This window comes from Anarrhichthys ocellatus, unplaced genomic scaffold, assembly GCF_004355925.1.
Source record: "Anarrhichthys ocellatus isolate YVR2014 unplaced genomic scaffold, GSC_Weel_1.0 scaffold52, whole genome shotgun sequence".
NCBI lineage: Eukaryota > Metazoa > Chordata > Actinopteri > Perciformes > Anarhichadidae > Anarrhichthys > Anarrhichthys ocellatus.
In genome coordinates this window covers 2,267,227-2,280,797 of record NW_022280082.1, presented here as the reverse complement: position 1 = coordinate 2,280,797, position 13,571 = coordinate 2,267,227, and the positions used below count along the sequence as shown (strand labels likewise).

The 13,571-nt window shown below is 40.6% G+C and overlaps 1 protein-coding gene across 1 annotated transcript; it reads left to right on the top strand.

The window, feature by feature from the left end:
• The first annotated feature begins 1,012 nt into the window (after positions 1-1,012).
• Positions 1,013-3,634, top strand: tcf21 (transcription factor 21). The gene is made up of 2 exons (XM_031870440.1): positions 1,013-1,530; positions 2,260-3,634. The coding sequence occupies exons 1-2, from the start codon at positions 1,108-1,110 to the stop codon at positions 2,347-2,349; spliced, it is 513 nt and encodes a 170-aa protein (XP_031726300.1). The 5' UTR covers positions 1,013-1,107; the 3' UTR covers positions 2,350-3,634.
• Positions 3,635-13,571: the final 9,937 nt, after the last annotated feature.

The window sequence follows — 13,571 nt, the reverse complement described above, 5'->3', positions numbered from 1 at the left end:
CCCGTGCGTGGAGCATTGGTGTGGAATGATGTGGAAGGCCAAACAGGGGATTGTGGGTGCCGGGTATACATTACATCAGAGGGGACCAAGGCGCCAGTTTGCCATTTGAGACGTGACACCCCCTTGTCCTTGCACTTTATCCTGTTAACTGGCTAGATGTGCTGAAAGTTACGTGGCCCTGTGAGTGGAACAGGCTAATAGCAAATACTTTGGAATTTTAATTGTCAGGTTGAGTGTACAATATCATAAGTATTAAATACATTGATTTATGATTTATTTAAAAGTAGCACTCTGAAGTGTTTTTGATTTGCAAATTTGGATCTAAGGAGCAGCAGCAGCTTTTTAAGATAACATATTGTAGAAAACAAAATATTCCAATTTAGCCTTTTTTAAATCCAATTTAAATATTATGAGAATCAACATTGTTATATCAATAACATCTACAAAACTAAACATAGAAATCAAGTTGACCAAAGTTTGGGAGAAAAATAATTGGTCATTTTTCTTCAGGTTTTAAAGATGCACCAAAAAGGTGCCACCACTTCAAAAAAAAAAAAATATCACTAATAATTTTATTTTTACATCAGTAATATTTGTAACCACATCAGTCAGGATGGACAAAGGGTCAAAGATTAAAATCTTGGTATGTGAATATTACAGATTGAGCCCTTTGATTCTAAACAGGTAGTCCATTCGTTCACAAAGTAAAGTTCAGCCCCCATGAAGCTAATGGTTCAAGGTGTTCCTTATGTAAACAACAACGATTCTGTAGGCCAAATTAACAATCTCTCTGCAATTGTCTGAAACGAGTGAATACTCAGTGAGTTAAACTGCAGTTAAAGTAAACTACATATTCTCCCATCCAGGGTCTCTTGGGGTCCTGGAACCCTTTGGGACCAGCATGCTGGATCAGCACCAGTGTCTCCTCCCAGCATGAGGTAACGCCCTCTCTAGCCATATGAAGATATAAAGTCCGTTCCTCTCTGCTTCTCTCCACGTTGATGAACACATCTCCAAGGCGTGTGTTTGATCACCCTGTTCGTTCCTGTCCAGCCTCAGCGTCCTGCTCCCATGTTTTGAGCCCGCTCCAGTTGGAGACAGTTCACCATGTCCACCGGGTCTCTCAGCGATGTCGACGACGAGCTCCTGGACGGCATCCTGAAGTTTGGCTCCTCCGGTAAAGACTCCAACGAGAGCACGGAGGAGAGCTCCAACTGCGAGGGCACTTGCTCAAACGACGCGCCGGGCAAGAAACGGAAAACAGCGTCCCGGAAAACGGCATCCAAGGGTGTGGCACAGCAGGAGGGCAAGCATGGGCCGAGGAACGCGGCCAACGCCCGGGAGAGAGCCAGGATGCGCGTCCTGTCCAAAGCTTTCTCCCGGCTGAAGACGACCTTACCCTGGGTACCAGCGGACACCAAGCTCTCCAAACTGGACACACTGCGCCTGGCGTCCAGTTACATCGCGCACCTCCGGCAGATATTGGCCAACGACAAATATGAAAACGGATATATCCACCCCGTTAACCTGGTGAGCCTGGGGGATAGAGTGAAGGGGGAACCCAGTTGAAAGTGTATCTAGGCTATTGAAAAATAATTAAATTAATTGGATTTTGTTAAAATATTCATGATAGTATGTTTGCTTAATAATGTGAACATTATTTTTCATTCAAGGCTATAGGGACTGTAATTTATAGATTGATGAGGATTTTAACAAGGGTTGCAGACTCCTGCTAGGCCTCATGGTACCAAGATGATAGCTTTGTGAAGCAGGTGCATAAGAGGGGAAAACTGTTCCTATTTATGCTGACTGCAAGGAAAAAAATCTGACTGAAAGTATTACCCTTTATGAGGCATAATGAATACAAAGACCACAAATTGGCCTTCATGTAGGTCTTTCATTTTTCAAAATAATGCAGATACAGTAACACTGGGCCTTAAATGATGAAATAAAAATACCTTAAACAATTGTGCAATATTAAATATCATAGCCTAGCAGATCTCCAAATAACCCTTTGAAATGTTGTTGTGTCAGGACATAGGAGATAAAGATATGCAAAAACACTTAAGCTACATTTTATACGATTATTAATCATAAACATATGGCGATAGTCCATTCTTCATTATGTTCACCTGATCCATGCAGGTGATTAATTGACATATAATTGGCCTGAGCTTTTGCTTAACTTCGATTTGATTGCTTGATGAATTAACATCCCAAGAAGCTGTTGGTGTTAACTGACTGTGTTTCCCTCCGCAGACGTGGCCTTTCATGGTTGCAGGTAAGCCGGATAACGATTTGAAGGAGATGCTGAACACCACAAGGTTATGTGGAACGACGGCGTCTTGACGAAACCAAGCGGACACGTCTGTGCGTTTTTTTAAAGGGGCAATAATTATCCAAGACAAAAAAAAAAAAAAAAGAGGTTGTGACAGACCTGAACGTCTCATCTCCGCAGACTTTGAGTGGGAATAACGGAGACAGTATCCTGTCTCCTTCGTTCCCGTAAAGACAATTTTAACTTTTATTTAAATGCATTCTGCCACCTATCGTTGTCTTTGCTGGTTCAAAGATAAACTGCGTGCTTTCAATTGCTTTTTTTTAATACTCTGCAGATGCATTTTTACTCATGCAGGCCTGTTTCGGCTGCTGCATTATGATGGATGGATGTGCACGTGAAACGCGGCCACTGTCTCAAATTGTACAGATTACATGTATATAAAATATATCTGTATCACTTTTACACCTTGTGTGTTGAATGTTTTTTTTTTATTAAGTTATTGTGTTTCATTTGCGTGTGTGGGCCGGTGCTCTGACCTAGTAACCCCTCTTATCACTCCACTCCTTCAGAATAGCAGAACCTGAGCACCAACGAAGCGTCAGTGCAGATAAGTGTCTCTCTGTTGTTTCTATAAGATAACAGTGGACGTGGATGTCATTACATAAACAAACTCCTGCCTTCAAAGATTATTTGGAACCTAAATTAAATGCAGTTAGTGTTAAGCAAATCAAATTAAGTTTATCTTTCTGCCATTTCTATTGATTTATAATTAGCGAATACTGGTTTAATTTCTCTTTTAAATATCTGACCAATTGTTAGGCCATAAATGATACAAGTTCATGTAATGCCAACAGCGACACAACACACATTTATTTCTGAAAAATATCACTTCGGAGTTAGTGTCAAGTGTGAGTTGTATTAACTGTCACTGATGTGCACTGATTGGATGGACTATTTTGGAGTCAGCCAATCAGAAGTGAAGAGCGGTGCGGCGCGAGTTGTTGGAGGTCAGAGGACATTTTAGACATTTTAAAGAAAACCTGCGGGCTGAGCTTTAATCCCGCCCAGACCAGTTGTTTTAATTCGCCCGGGTTATGACCGCTATGTTTACATCATGCAGACAGTTATTGATGCAGGCTGACACGCGGCCCCTGTCTTTTTTTCTCTCTCGCTCTTTTTTTTTTTTTTTTTACATGGATTCCCTCTCCTTTCACCCCCTTTCTGTATATATCTATATATCTCGCATATGCCTACTCTCTCTGTAACATAAATTGTTCATTCACTATTTAAGAAGGCATCCTGCAAAAAAAAGCACTCCACTCTAAAGGCCATGTTCCAACACACGTACAAGCAAGCAAAATTGCATTGCTTTTTTTGGGGGGGGGGGGGGGGGGGTAATGTGAGACATTTAGCCTACTTACTTTATTGTCATATTTTTTTATTTCATGCTACCTCTTTACAATTATATTTCAGAAGCAAATATTGCAGCCTACTCCACTATGTACTTATAGCTACTGGTTACATTTAGCCTACAGAACCTTTGATAAGTTAATAAAATATGATACATTGTTATAGATCAAAATGCACCCGAAGTAACTATCTACAATTATAGTTAGGATGGGCTATGGCCAAGATTATACAAATGAGAAAAACTGATTTATTTTTATTGAAAATGTGGTTCAATTTAAATATCTTCCATCTATATTTCATATAGGAATGAGCATAAATAACCCACGCGTGTTTTCTTAGTACAGTACAGAATCACTTCAGGCCACGACACTAAAACCTTTAAATTCATAAAAATATTTTCACAGGACATGACCTCAGTGACCTCAGTGGTACTGTTAAAATGCTGCTTACACAGTAATGCCTCTGTAATGATAATTCCATAATCTATAACTGCCTTGAGCCATTCGACTTCCTAATGAGGGGGGATACTTTCTATTCTTTGAGTGTATTATAAGAAATTACTAATTTTACTAATTTACTAATCTGACACCAATGATAAGCACGTGAAACAGTTTCATTTAAAAAAATATTCTGTATCCACCAATCACAAATATTTTATATTTCAGTTATATTTAAACTGAGCGTAACATTTTATAATAATAAATAAGTAAAACAATACTAATTCAAGGTCCACTTACAAGCTTTTTTTCAGCTCTCAAACATCATCACATGGTTCTGACCAAGAGACAGAATTTTCTTGCCATGGAGGTATTTCCATTAGTTTTGAGGCTGCTAACTTTGCTTTATTCATCACTACTTTTCAGTGACTAACAGGAGGGATGTGGATGACCTAAATCACACTTACTCCTTTACTTTTCCTATATGTGAAAAGGACAGTAACAATAAGATTGAGTGCTGTAGTAATAAAAGAGTCCGACATCTCTTCAAGGACCCTCACCTAATACATCAGCGGCGGCGTGGCAGGGGCCTCGCCGCCACCTCAAAGGGACCACCGTGGAGAAAATAAACTTGGCCGCCTCTCTCTCGGGGCCAGCTGCAGAGAGCGAGAGAGGAAGAGAGATAGAGAAGGGTAGGGAGGGGTCTGCATGAGAGCAGGGCCGGGATTCCCATACTTGTTAATTGTTTTGTTGGACGGCTGCCCAAACTGTGATGTGAAAAAGCTCGACGGGCTGAGAGGAGGAAAGAAATCACATCGTGTTCCAGCTGATCCCATCATGTTTCCCATCCACCCGCAGATCACTTACCGTATATTAGCATGACTGTTTTTCCGGGGGTGATGTAAAAGTGTGAAGGCTATAATCAACAGTTTATACTGTGCATTCCAACATCTCTCTTCATCCCTCTATACATAAATATTGGACAGATGAGCCAATAGAAAGACATATGTTTTTTACATTATACTTTAAAAGCTATTTATTCGGAAGATCTCATTGAGTCGTCTGCAAAAAGCAACGCATCACTCTTTCTCTTATGTTACATCATACTGTACATGTCATTACCATCCCAAAACTCTCCCCGGGACCCACTCTAACACAACCATCATGTAGCATTCTTAGACTGCCATCTTCTGGACACAGTATACTTTTGGGAACATCTTTGGACTTCAGGCATCCCTATAACCTCCCCAATGAGAGTGTTATACTAATGTATGTTTCCATACCTTTCTAATGACTGGGGCTTCTCAAAACACAGTAATCATTCATCTTAATTGTCATTTATAAAATTGTTCCAAATTGTATTATATTGGCGTTGCAAGAAGCCTGCTGTGATTGTTTACATGGTCATAGATTGCGTGCTTTTTGCCGAGTTACATTAAGGATCTGCTGTTATGAAATACTTTACCTCACATGCTGAACTCACCTGTGATCATATATTGTAAACCTAAAATGGTACACTCTCTTCATCAGATTCAGGCTTTAAGGTCATGTGATAAATGCCAGATGTTGAGCATCAATATACTTACCATTCTATTGTTGTCTTTGTGTGAGAGAGGAGGAAAGCTTTACACTTTTTGTTTTTAAACTGTTTTGCTTCAAATATGTATAGCTTTAAGATAATAATTTAATATGGCACACTAATGTCCATAACTTACTATTTACTAAATTCCAAAAGGAGAAAACCTCTTTAAAAATACCTTTCAGGAACCTGCTAACAGTATCTATTTAAACCAGTAGATGGCAGCAGAGGATCCCCTATCATGAAAACTTGTGAACGTCAACAAAAGCAATAAGGGCATGAAATAGAGAGGGGAGAGAAGTGAGAAATAATCACCCATCGCATGTATATTTGAGGATTTATGGACACTGAGATGATGACAAGGTGCAGCAACCAAATGGAGGACAGCAATTGGACAAACTGGAGACGATGTAGGGCTCAGTGTTGGTGTAGGAGTGAGGAAGCGTCACTCAAATTGTGGAAAGGTTTTGGTAAAATAGTGCCGACCGCTGTGACCGGTCTGCCTCTTGTGCATTTTGAACATTACATATCATGAATGTTGGACGTCAATGTGTAGCTCAAGAGTATGCAAAGCCACAAGCTCATCATGCATTAGACAAAAAAAAAAAAAAACAGCCAGATATACTAACATGACTGAGGTTAAGGAACAGCTGCTAGTGGTGTCAATTTGTATCAGATGGTATGGCAGCCTGGGCGGCCTGGCACAGCAGCCACCAGAGCAGAGGAGATGCCAAAGATAGTTAAGGCCTAACCAGATCACCTACCCATGTTTATGGGCATACTCACATGCGTGTGATTGTTGGCATCAGTTTGTGCTTATTAAAAGGAGCACAGCAGGTGTCATGAGACTTGTGGCCTTTACGTCATTGCTGGAGTCATCTATGCAGTAAACTATCCGTCCGTGGCTCCTTCATTCTTTGTGTTGCAGGTGTGAAAGAAAAGGATGTACACATCATGGTATGCTTGTATTAATACTTTGATACTTCATCTATCTGACTTAATATGTAGAAAGTGTGTTTTCTCTGTTTAGTAGAACTGCTCTGCTGTCTGGCAGTTTGAAGTTTTGCCAGTTTATCTTCCAGGGAAAGCGACACCATTGTACATTTGTACCGGTATGAAGGTCTACATTCATAGAGACGTGTAACATTTGACGATTAGAGCCAACTTTAAACATTATCGAGAGAGCTGGCTAGTCCCCTTGAATAATATTGAATATCATTAATGAGTTAGTTATTGAAAAGAAAGATGCTAAATTACAATCACATACTACAGAAAACACACAGTTCTTTCTATTCTAGTAAACTACTCCTTTAATTTAGTAATCGTGCCACATTTGATAAATTCTAGTTGCTAAAAAAACATATTGTATTTTATTTTGCTGACTTTTGTAGAAATTCACTTAAAGCTTTGAAATAACTTTTTTTTCCGAAACTACTTTTAATGCGTTAAAGTTTAAAAGTGATGCTGCAGCCTGTCAGTCATCATAGTCGGATCAAAGCTCAAACAACTTGACACGCACACACACGCACGCACGCACGCACGCACGCGCACGCACGCACACACACACACACACACACACACACACACACACACACACACACACACACACACACACAGCTGTTACAGTAGAGCAGATGAATTTCCATCACTGCTTGGGTGCTTTCAACCGTTGTCCTCCTCCTCCTGAGCCATTATACAGCACGTACAATAAATTTCACTGTGAAATGTTTGTGCCTCAAGCCTTGAAGTACATGCTTGCAAACAGATTTATGTAGTCTAAAGTACATTCAGCAGACTGTGAAGGAATTTGACCTAAACACAGCAGCTGTCAGCACAGGCTTTGGTGAGTACGTTACAATAATATATATGGACTAATCTGCACCTAGAAGCCAGTACTTTTACAAGGTAGGAGACAAGAAAACAACCGAAACAACAAAGGGCTATTCTATTTTCATTATTACATTGTTAAGTATGTATTTTGACATGTGGAAGACTAGGGTTGGATGGTGGACTATACTACAACATGGTTGGTTGTCTGCACAGAGAAGCACACTCATTTTCATCAAAGCCTTGAACTGCTAAGCCGATATAATACAGTATTGTAATTGGATGGTTTAGGGCTTAGAGTGTTGATAGTCAAATGCAATTTGGGATCAAAGAGCATATAAAGGGTAACGGAGGTCATGCTTACACACAGACATTCACACTCTCTCACACACACACACACACACACACACACACACACACGCACCATGCTGTAAGAGCAGTGTTAGTAGAAGGAAGGGGCGCCTGACTAAATGATGTTTTCCCAGGTGGGCACAATTACCTGTGTGTGGAGTGTGTGTGTGTGTGTGTATTTCTATGTCGTGCATGCACACACGCCTCTGTATATGTGGGTCTGTGTGTGCATAAGAATTATCCACATGTTGTTTTAAGAGGATTCAGGTCTATTACAATTAGGAAGACATGAATCAAAGTCAGACTCCCACAAATCTCCACAGACCACTCACAGGTACAGGACCGTCAGCTGAGGAGCAGAGAGTCAGACAATGTCCTGATGCTTTTCTTAATATAAGCACTTAGAATAATACTGTGCAGACAACTATGATACCTAAGCAGCGTCCCGGGTTTATTGAACAAGTGGCTATTCATTCGCGGTTAGAGCAGAGCACTCACAAAGCCAGAGGGAGGACGATGGGTCACTGCATGGGGGAGCAGAACACAAGCTCTCACTGTTGAGTCACGGAGTTTATGAGAAGCCGAGGCTAATCCTCGGTGAGTCTGCGTACGTGTGTATTTGGACAAAAATCTGGTGTTTGCGTGGACGCCTAGCATGTGCAGGATTTCACTACACCTGCTTTAGTGCTTATCAAATTGAGGCGGTGAGTGTGTATGTGAGCATGCGGCCTTGTGTGTGCGCACATTTGAACTAGCGAACATGTGTCTCATTATAAGCTGAAATCACTCACAGGTGACTTTGTTTATTTGATCTCAATTAAGCCTCCGCCTCCTGCCACATGGATATGTGACCAAGACTTTTTTTTTAAATTTAAAATCCCCTTCTATTAATTCCAAACAACGTTCCAAGGATTGTGGTGAAAACCCAAAAGAAAAGGAAGGGGGAAAAAACAAAACAGATTTGTCAAAACTGTGCCCGCCCTGATGGCTGTAACAACATGCCATTTTTATCCACAGCTACCAAGACGGGAACACCTCGGAATACCAAGCACACATGGGCTCAATTATTATCCCAAGGAATTCCGCAAAAAGTAAAGTCGGCATTAAGGAAAATATTCCTCTAATCTGGGGTCTTCCTCAAGCTGGGTGTGAAGGAAATTTAGGGGGTCGCCGTTTTAATTGGGACCAGATTCGACCACCCTATCGAAACAGGGCCGGGACCGTGTTTTTAGTGGGGTTATTTTGTTGGGGGGAGACAAAAAAAAAAAGGGACTATTTTGGTTGTACGTGAATAAATGTCAGATTTTTCAGAGGGGGTTTCTGCAAACCAGATCAGACTGCCCCAGTGTTATAGGAAGCAGATGGACAAGACCAAGGAAAGAAAACAGTGAGTCCCACAAGAGAGAGGTTCACAGTGGAATAAAACAAAAAAAAAAGAGTTAGCATGACAGAAAGAAATGTGAATGAGAAAAAAAAGACAAAATGTTCACAAGTTATTACCTTAACGCAAAAATTTAACTTCAGTATATTGGACAGTAATGGAATATTCTGATCAACTACTTTCTTAATGAGTTTAGGATGAAAGGCCACAAGTTTGACACCATGAAAAAAACCTAATACACACACACACACACACACACACACACCTGTATTATGACAGATTTATCTGGTGAGTGGAGTTACGCAACTCACAACAGCACTTTTCTTCCAATGACAGCTCTGAGAGGCCACTGAGAGTGGAAAACTGTAATACTACTGTACACTTATGGAAAGGAAGAAAAGTGTGAGACTGGCAGATGGAGAAAGTAGGAAAGACATTCAATGTATACACATCTTTAGTTTTCCTGTTTAAAAAAAAGGAGGCAATACAGACCGTCCAATAGTACACCTGTTAAAATGACATCCCTTCTTTTTAGTGATAAAAACATGAAAAATGAAAAACAGACACCACTTTAAAGTCACTCAAAGTACTGAGAAACTCACAAAGGCAACAAATTAATTTAAAAATAACTAGCCTATACTAAATGCAGACATAGCATTTAGAGCTGACCAAAAGTTCAAATATGCTGCATCATTTCATATGCAAATTAAGTGATATAATACCTGTGTGGATAACTGATCGGTTACAGTAGAGTGTAGGCGGTAAAACACAGCACAACTCAAACACGGAAGAGGATGTCGGGAATGGTCTTGCTCAAAACTCAGTGCTTTTCCAGTTACAGTCTATTTTCTTACACAACGAGATGCGGTTCCAAAAGTTAAAAAATGATTCAATAAAAGCCAGCTGAAAGGTCAAACACTAAAGGGGTGATTGTTTGAAGGAAAAACACACTGCTGTGCCTTTATTCAGATTACCTCTGTATTTCTTTCACAATTTCCTGTCAGCTATATTTTGACATTTAGCTGTCCACCAACTCCCTTACCTCCTCTTTACAGTTGGCACAGAGCAGATTCAAACCTAATATCAAGCATAAGCTGAGGTTTCAAGAACATTACATTCAAAAATTCAGATATATTTTTGCTGCTGCAAAACACTAAATTCCCAGTCACACCAGCAATCAAAACAGCACATTTTGGTGGGTAAATACATTCATTTCAATGTAATTTCCGGGAAGAGTGTTTCATTTGCAGAGACAAATAAATCGACCGCCACAATTTTTCACTTTAAATTGCACTTTTGGTGACATTTGCTCAAAGCAAGACATCTCGACAGAGCTGTCCTACGAGGGAACGGAGAGTCCAAAATGTAGGAAGCTGTTGTAGGAAATTAGCTGTGTTGCACCATCCACATTTATCCAAGTTCCTCAGTCGGAGCTCCACAGAAGAGGAAGGGTTTGCAGACAGTCATGAGACAGGAGTCAATGCCACAGATATGTATTTTGAATAAACTGAACTAACTATAAGCAACTGAGCTAATTTTATTTGTACACATGATCATTCTCCCAAAAAGTATACAGCGCAGTGTTGCATCTTCTCCCGTGTACCTGCCTTAAATTCACTGTGATAGATGATCTATAGGTTTTAAATATGTGTATGTGAGGGTCAGTAAGAGAGAGAGAGGCACTTTCACTAGACCCCACAAGTTGAGTTTCATCAGCATGTTAAGACTGTGCTGTCTGGGGGTACAAAAACCACCACACCCACCTACTCACCCATTCACATCACCCTCACTCTCCATCCCGTTCTTTCTCTCTGGATGCCATTTGCCCACCTTGGTACTCCGATGCCCTTCCGGAGAGCAAAATATCAGCTTTCTTCCCTAGCGGCTCCCAGCTCCCTCCACCATGCATTTTTAATGGACACACTTGTGCAGCGGACAAATGATTTTTATTTTTGACAGGGGAGGGTTGGCTCCAGTTACATAGGGATGGGGAGTGAGAGAGCGAGCATGCACCCAAGTGCGCACGGTGAAGAATGCACACACACACACACACACACACACACACACACACACACACACACACACACGGCCAAGAGAGTAAGTCAAGAATGACCCAGCTATCCTCTAAGTGCTGATGGACCAGATCTTAAAACAAACAACAAAAAAACATATAGATAGCCTGATTAGACCATGTATTCATTTCCCATGTTCTTTACAAAACACACACCCCACACTCTCCATAAAGTGGTTGATTAATTCACCACTTGGATTATGATGGGCCAAAGTCCAGGATGATGAAAGAGGCAAGTAGCACAGGCCTCAATTAAACCAGGATTAGAGCCAGTCTAAATCCATTAACTCTGGCTTAAAACAACTTTAACTCCAATCAAATCAGAATTAAAATTCACAATGTGTTACTATGTGCATCATACACAATGTGACAGCGACCAAGTGCGTGTGTGTGGGTGGGTGGTGGGTAGCATTTCACTATAATCTCTCCTGTATTGGTTTTACCCCTGGACTGTGTGATCCATTCATTTAGGGAGTTGAGATATAACTTAATAGAAACTATAGTATTTCCTTTAATTTGAGGGGGGAGAGATTAAGCTAAGAACATACAGATATGAGGCAACATATGAGAAAATTAAAAGAAACAGTTCAGCATTTTTCGGAAAGTATGCCTATTGGTTTTGTCTCCAAGAGTAAGATGAAAAGATCATATTATATCATATTATTCTTGTTAACATGGAGGGTGGAGTTAGCAGATAGCCTAGCCAAGCATAAACACCTAGCCTGTCTCTGTCTTTCATCAACCAAGAAATTGCTCTCCACATATATCTCAAATTGTCATTTGATGAGTTAGTGAATTTTAAGCGATTCTGGTCGGCAGATTTTGTTACCTTTGGTCCGAGTCAGCCTAGCTTTTTCCCCTTATTTCCAGCTTCAAGCCAAGCTAAGCTACTGGTAGTAGCTTCATACTTAAGACTAATATACAAACAGTATGGTAATGATCTTCTCATCAAACTCTCAAAAAATGTCAGACTATACAGAATTGTTAGTACAACCCAAATTAGACACACAAGCTGGGATTTTACTAAATGAGAGTTCGTTGTAAGAATTTTACAAGAAGCGGTCACATTTCAATGCAAAACAATATGTACTCTAGTCTAACACGGCTTTTAGGAAGACTTTGGTTTTATGGCCAATATTTGGAAATCAATGTTGTTTTATCCTAAAAGCTAAAATACTCTGTACACTTACTCCTATAAGTAAAGCCTGCTTAAAAAGGAGAAGTAAACACAAGTTAAGTAAATGTAATTTGTTACTTTCCACCTCAAGAGAGGGGAAATGATTGAGAAAGCAAAAACGTTAGGCAGGTTAGCTGAAAGAGCATTCCCAGGTGTGACCACAGCATTCCCTCCATACACTTTAAAAAACCACAGTACGTGTGTGTGTGTGTGTGTGTGTGTGTGTGTGTGTGTGTGTGTGCAGGTCTGAGGTTTGTAGCTCGAAGCCAAACTGGAGCTAAACTTCAGTCCTGCAGCCAATACCAACAACTCCTACCTCAAGCACGCACCCACATACACACAAACACAGACTTGGTTAAACACATTTGCACTCAGAAAGGTGACAAGTGAGGACGAAATGATTTTCATTTAAATAGTTGATGAAAAAGTGACTTAATCCAGGATGACAAAATTACTGTCCTTGAAATAACTTTGTCAGCGCGAATTGTTCGAAAGTGAGTTTGTATTTGAGGTTGGTTGAGTGTGTGTCAGGCCTTAAAGCGTTCCTATTGGTATAAGGACATTCACTGTTTCCCCTTCTCTTGATCCTCTCTCTCACTCGTTATAAGCTCTGCAACGAATGAGACTTAGCAGCTGAAAGTGTGTGTGTCATGTAATCTACTGTATTTGCATGGCTAAATATTGAGTGTGTGCTTGTGTATCCGAGTGTGTGTTTAATTATGTGATCGTGTGTATGTGTGTGTGTGCGCGTGTGTGTGCGCATGTGTGTAATGCGAGCCTCTTTGTGACACAGCAGTTGGCAGATAGAGGGGACTAAGTTACCCAAGCTCCCTTGGGGCATCCACATTGTGGAGGGCTGTCTGGGGCACCGCAGTGGTATGTATAGGTGAGTGTGTGTGTGTGTGTGTGTGTGTGTGTGTGTGTGTCCCTTGACAAGGTAACATGATGGCTCGGGGATGACAGGAAGGGAGGATGACAGCCTGAGGCAGAAAAAGAGGTGAATTGGGAGCATGAAAGAGAGGAGATGATGAGAACAACAAAAGAAGGACAAGAGGGA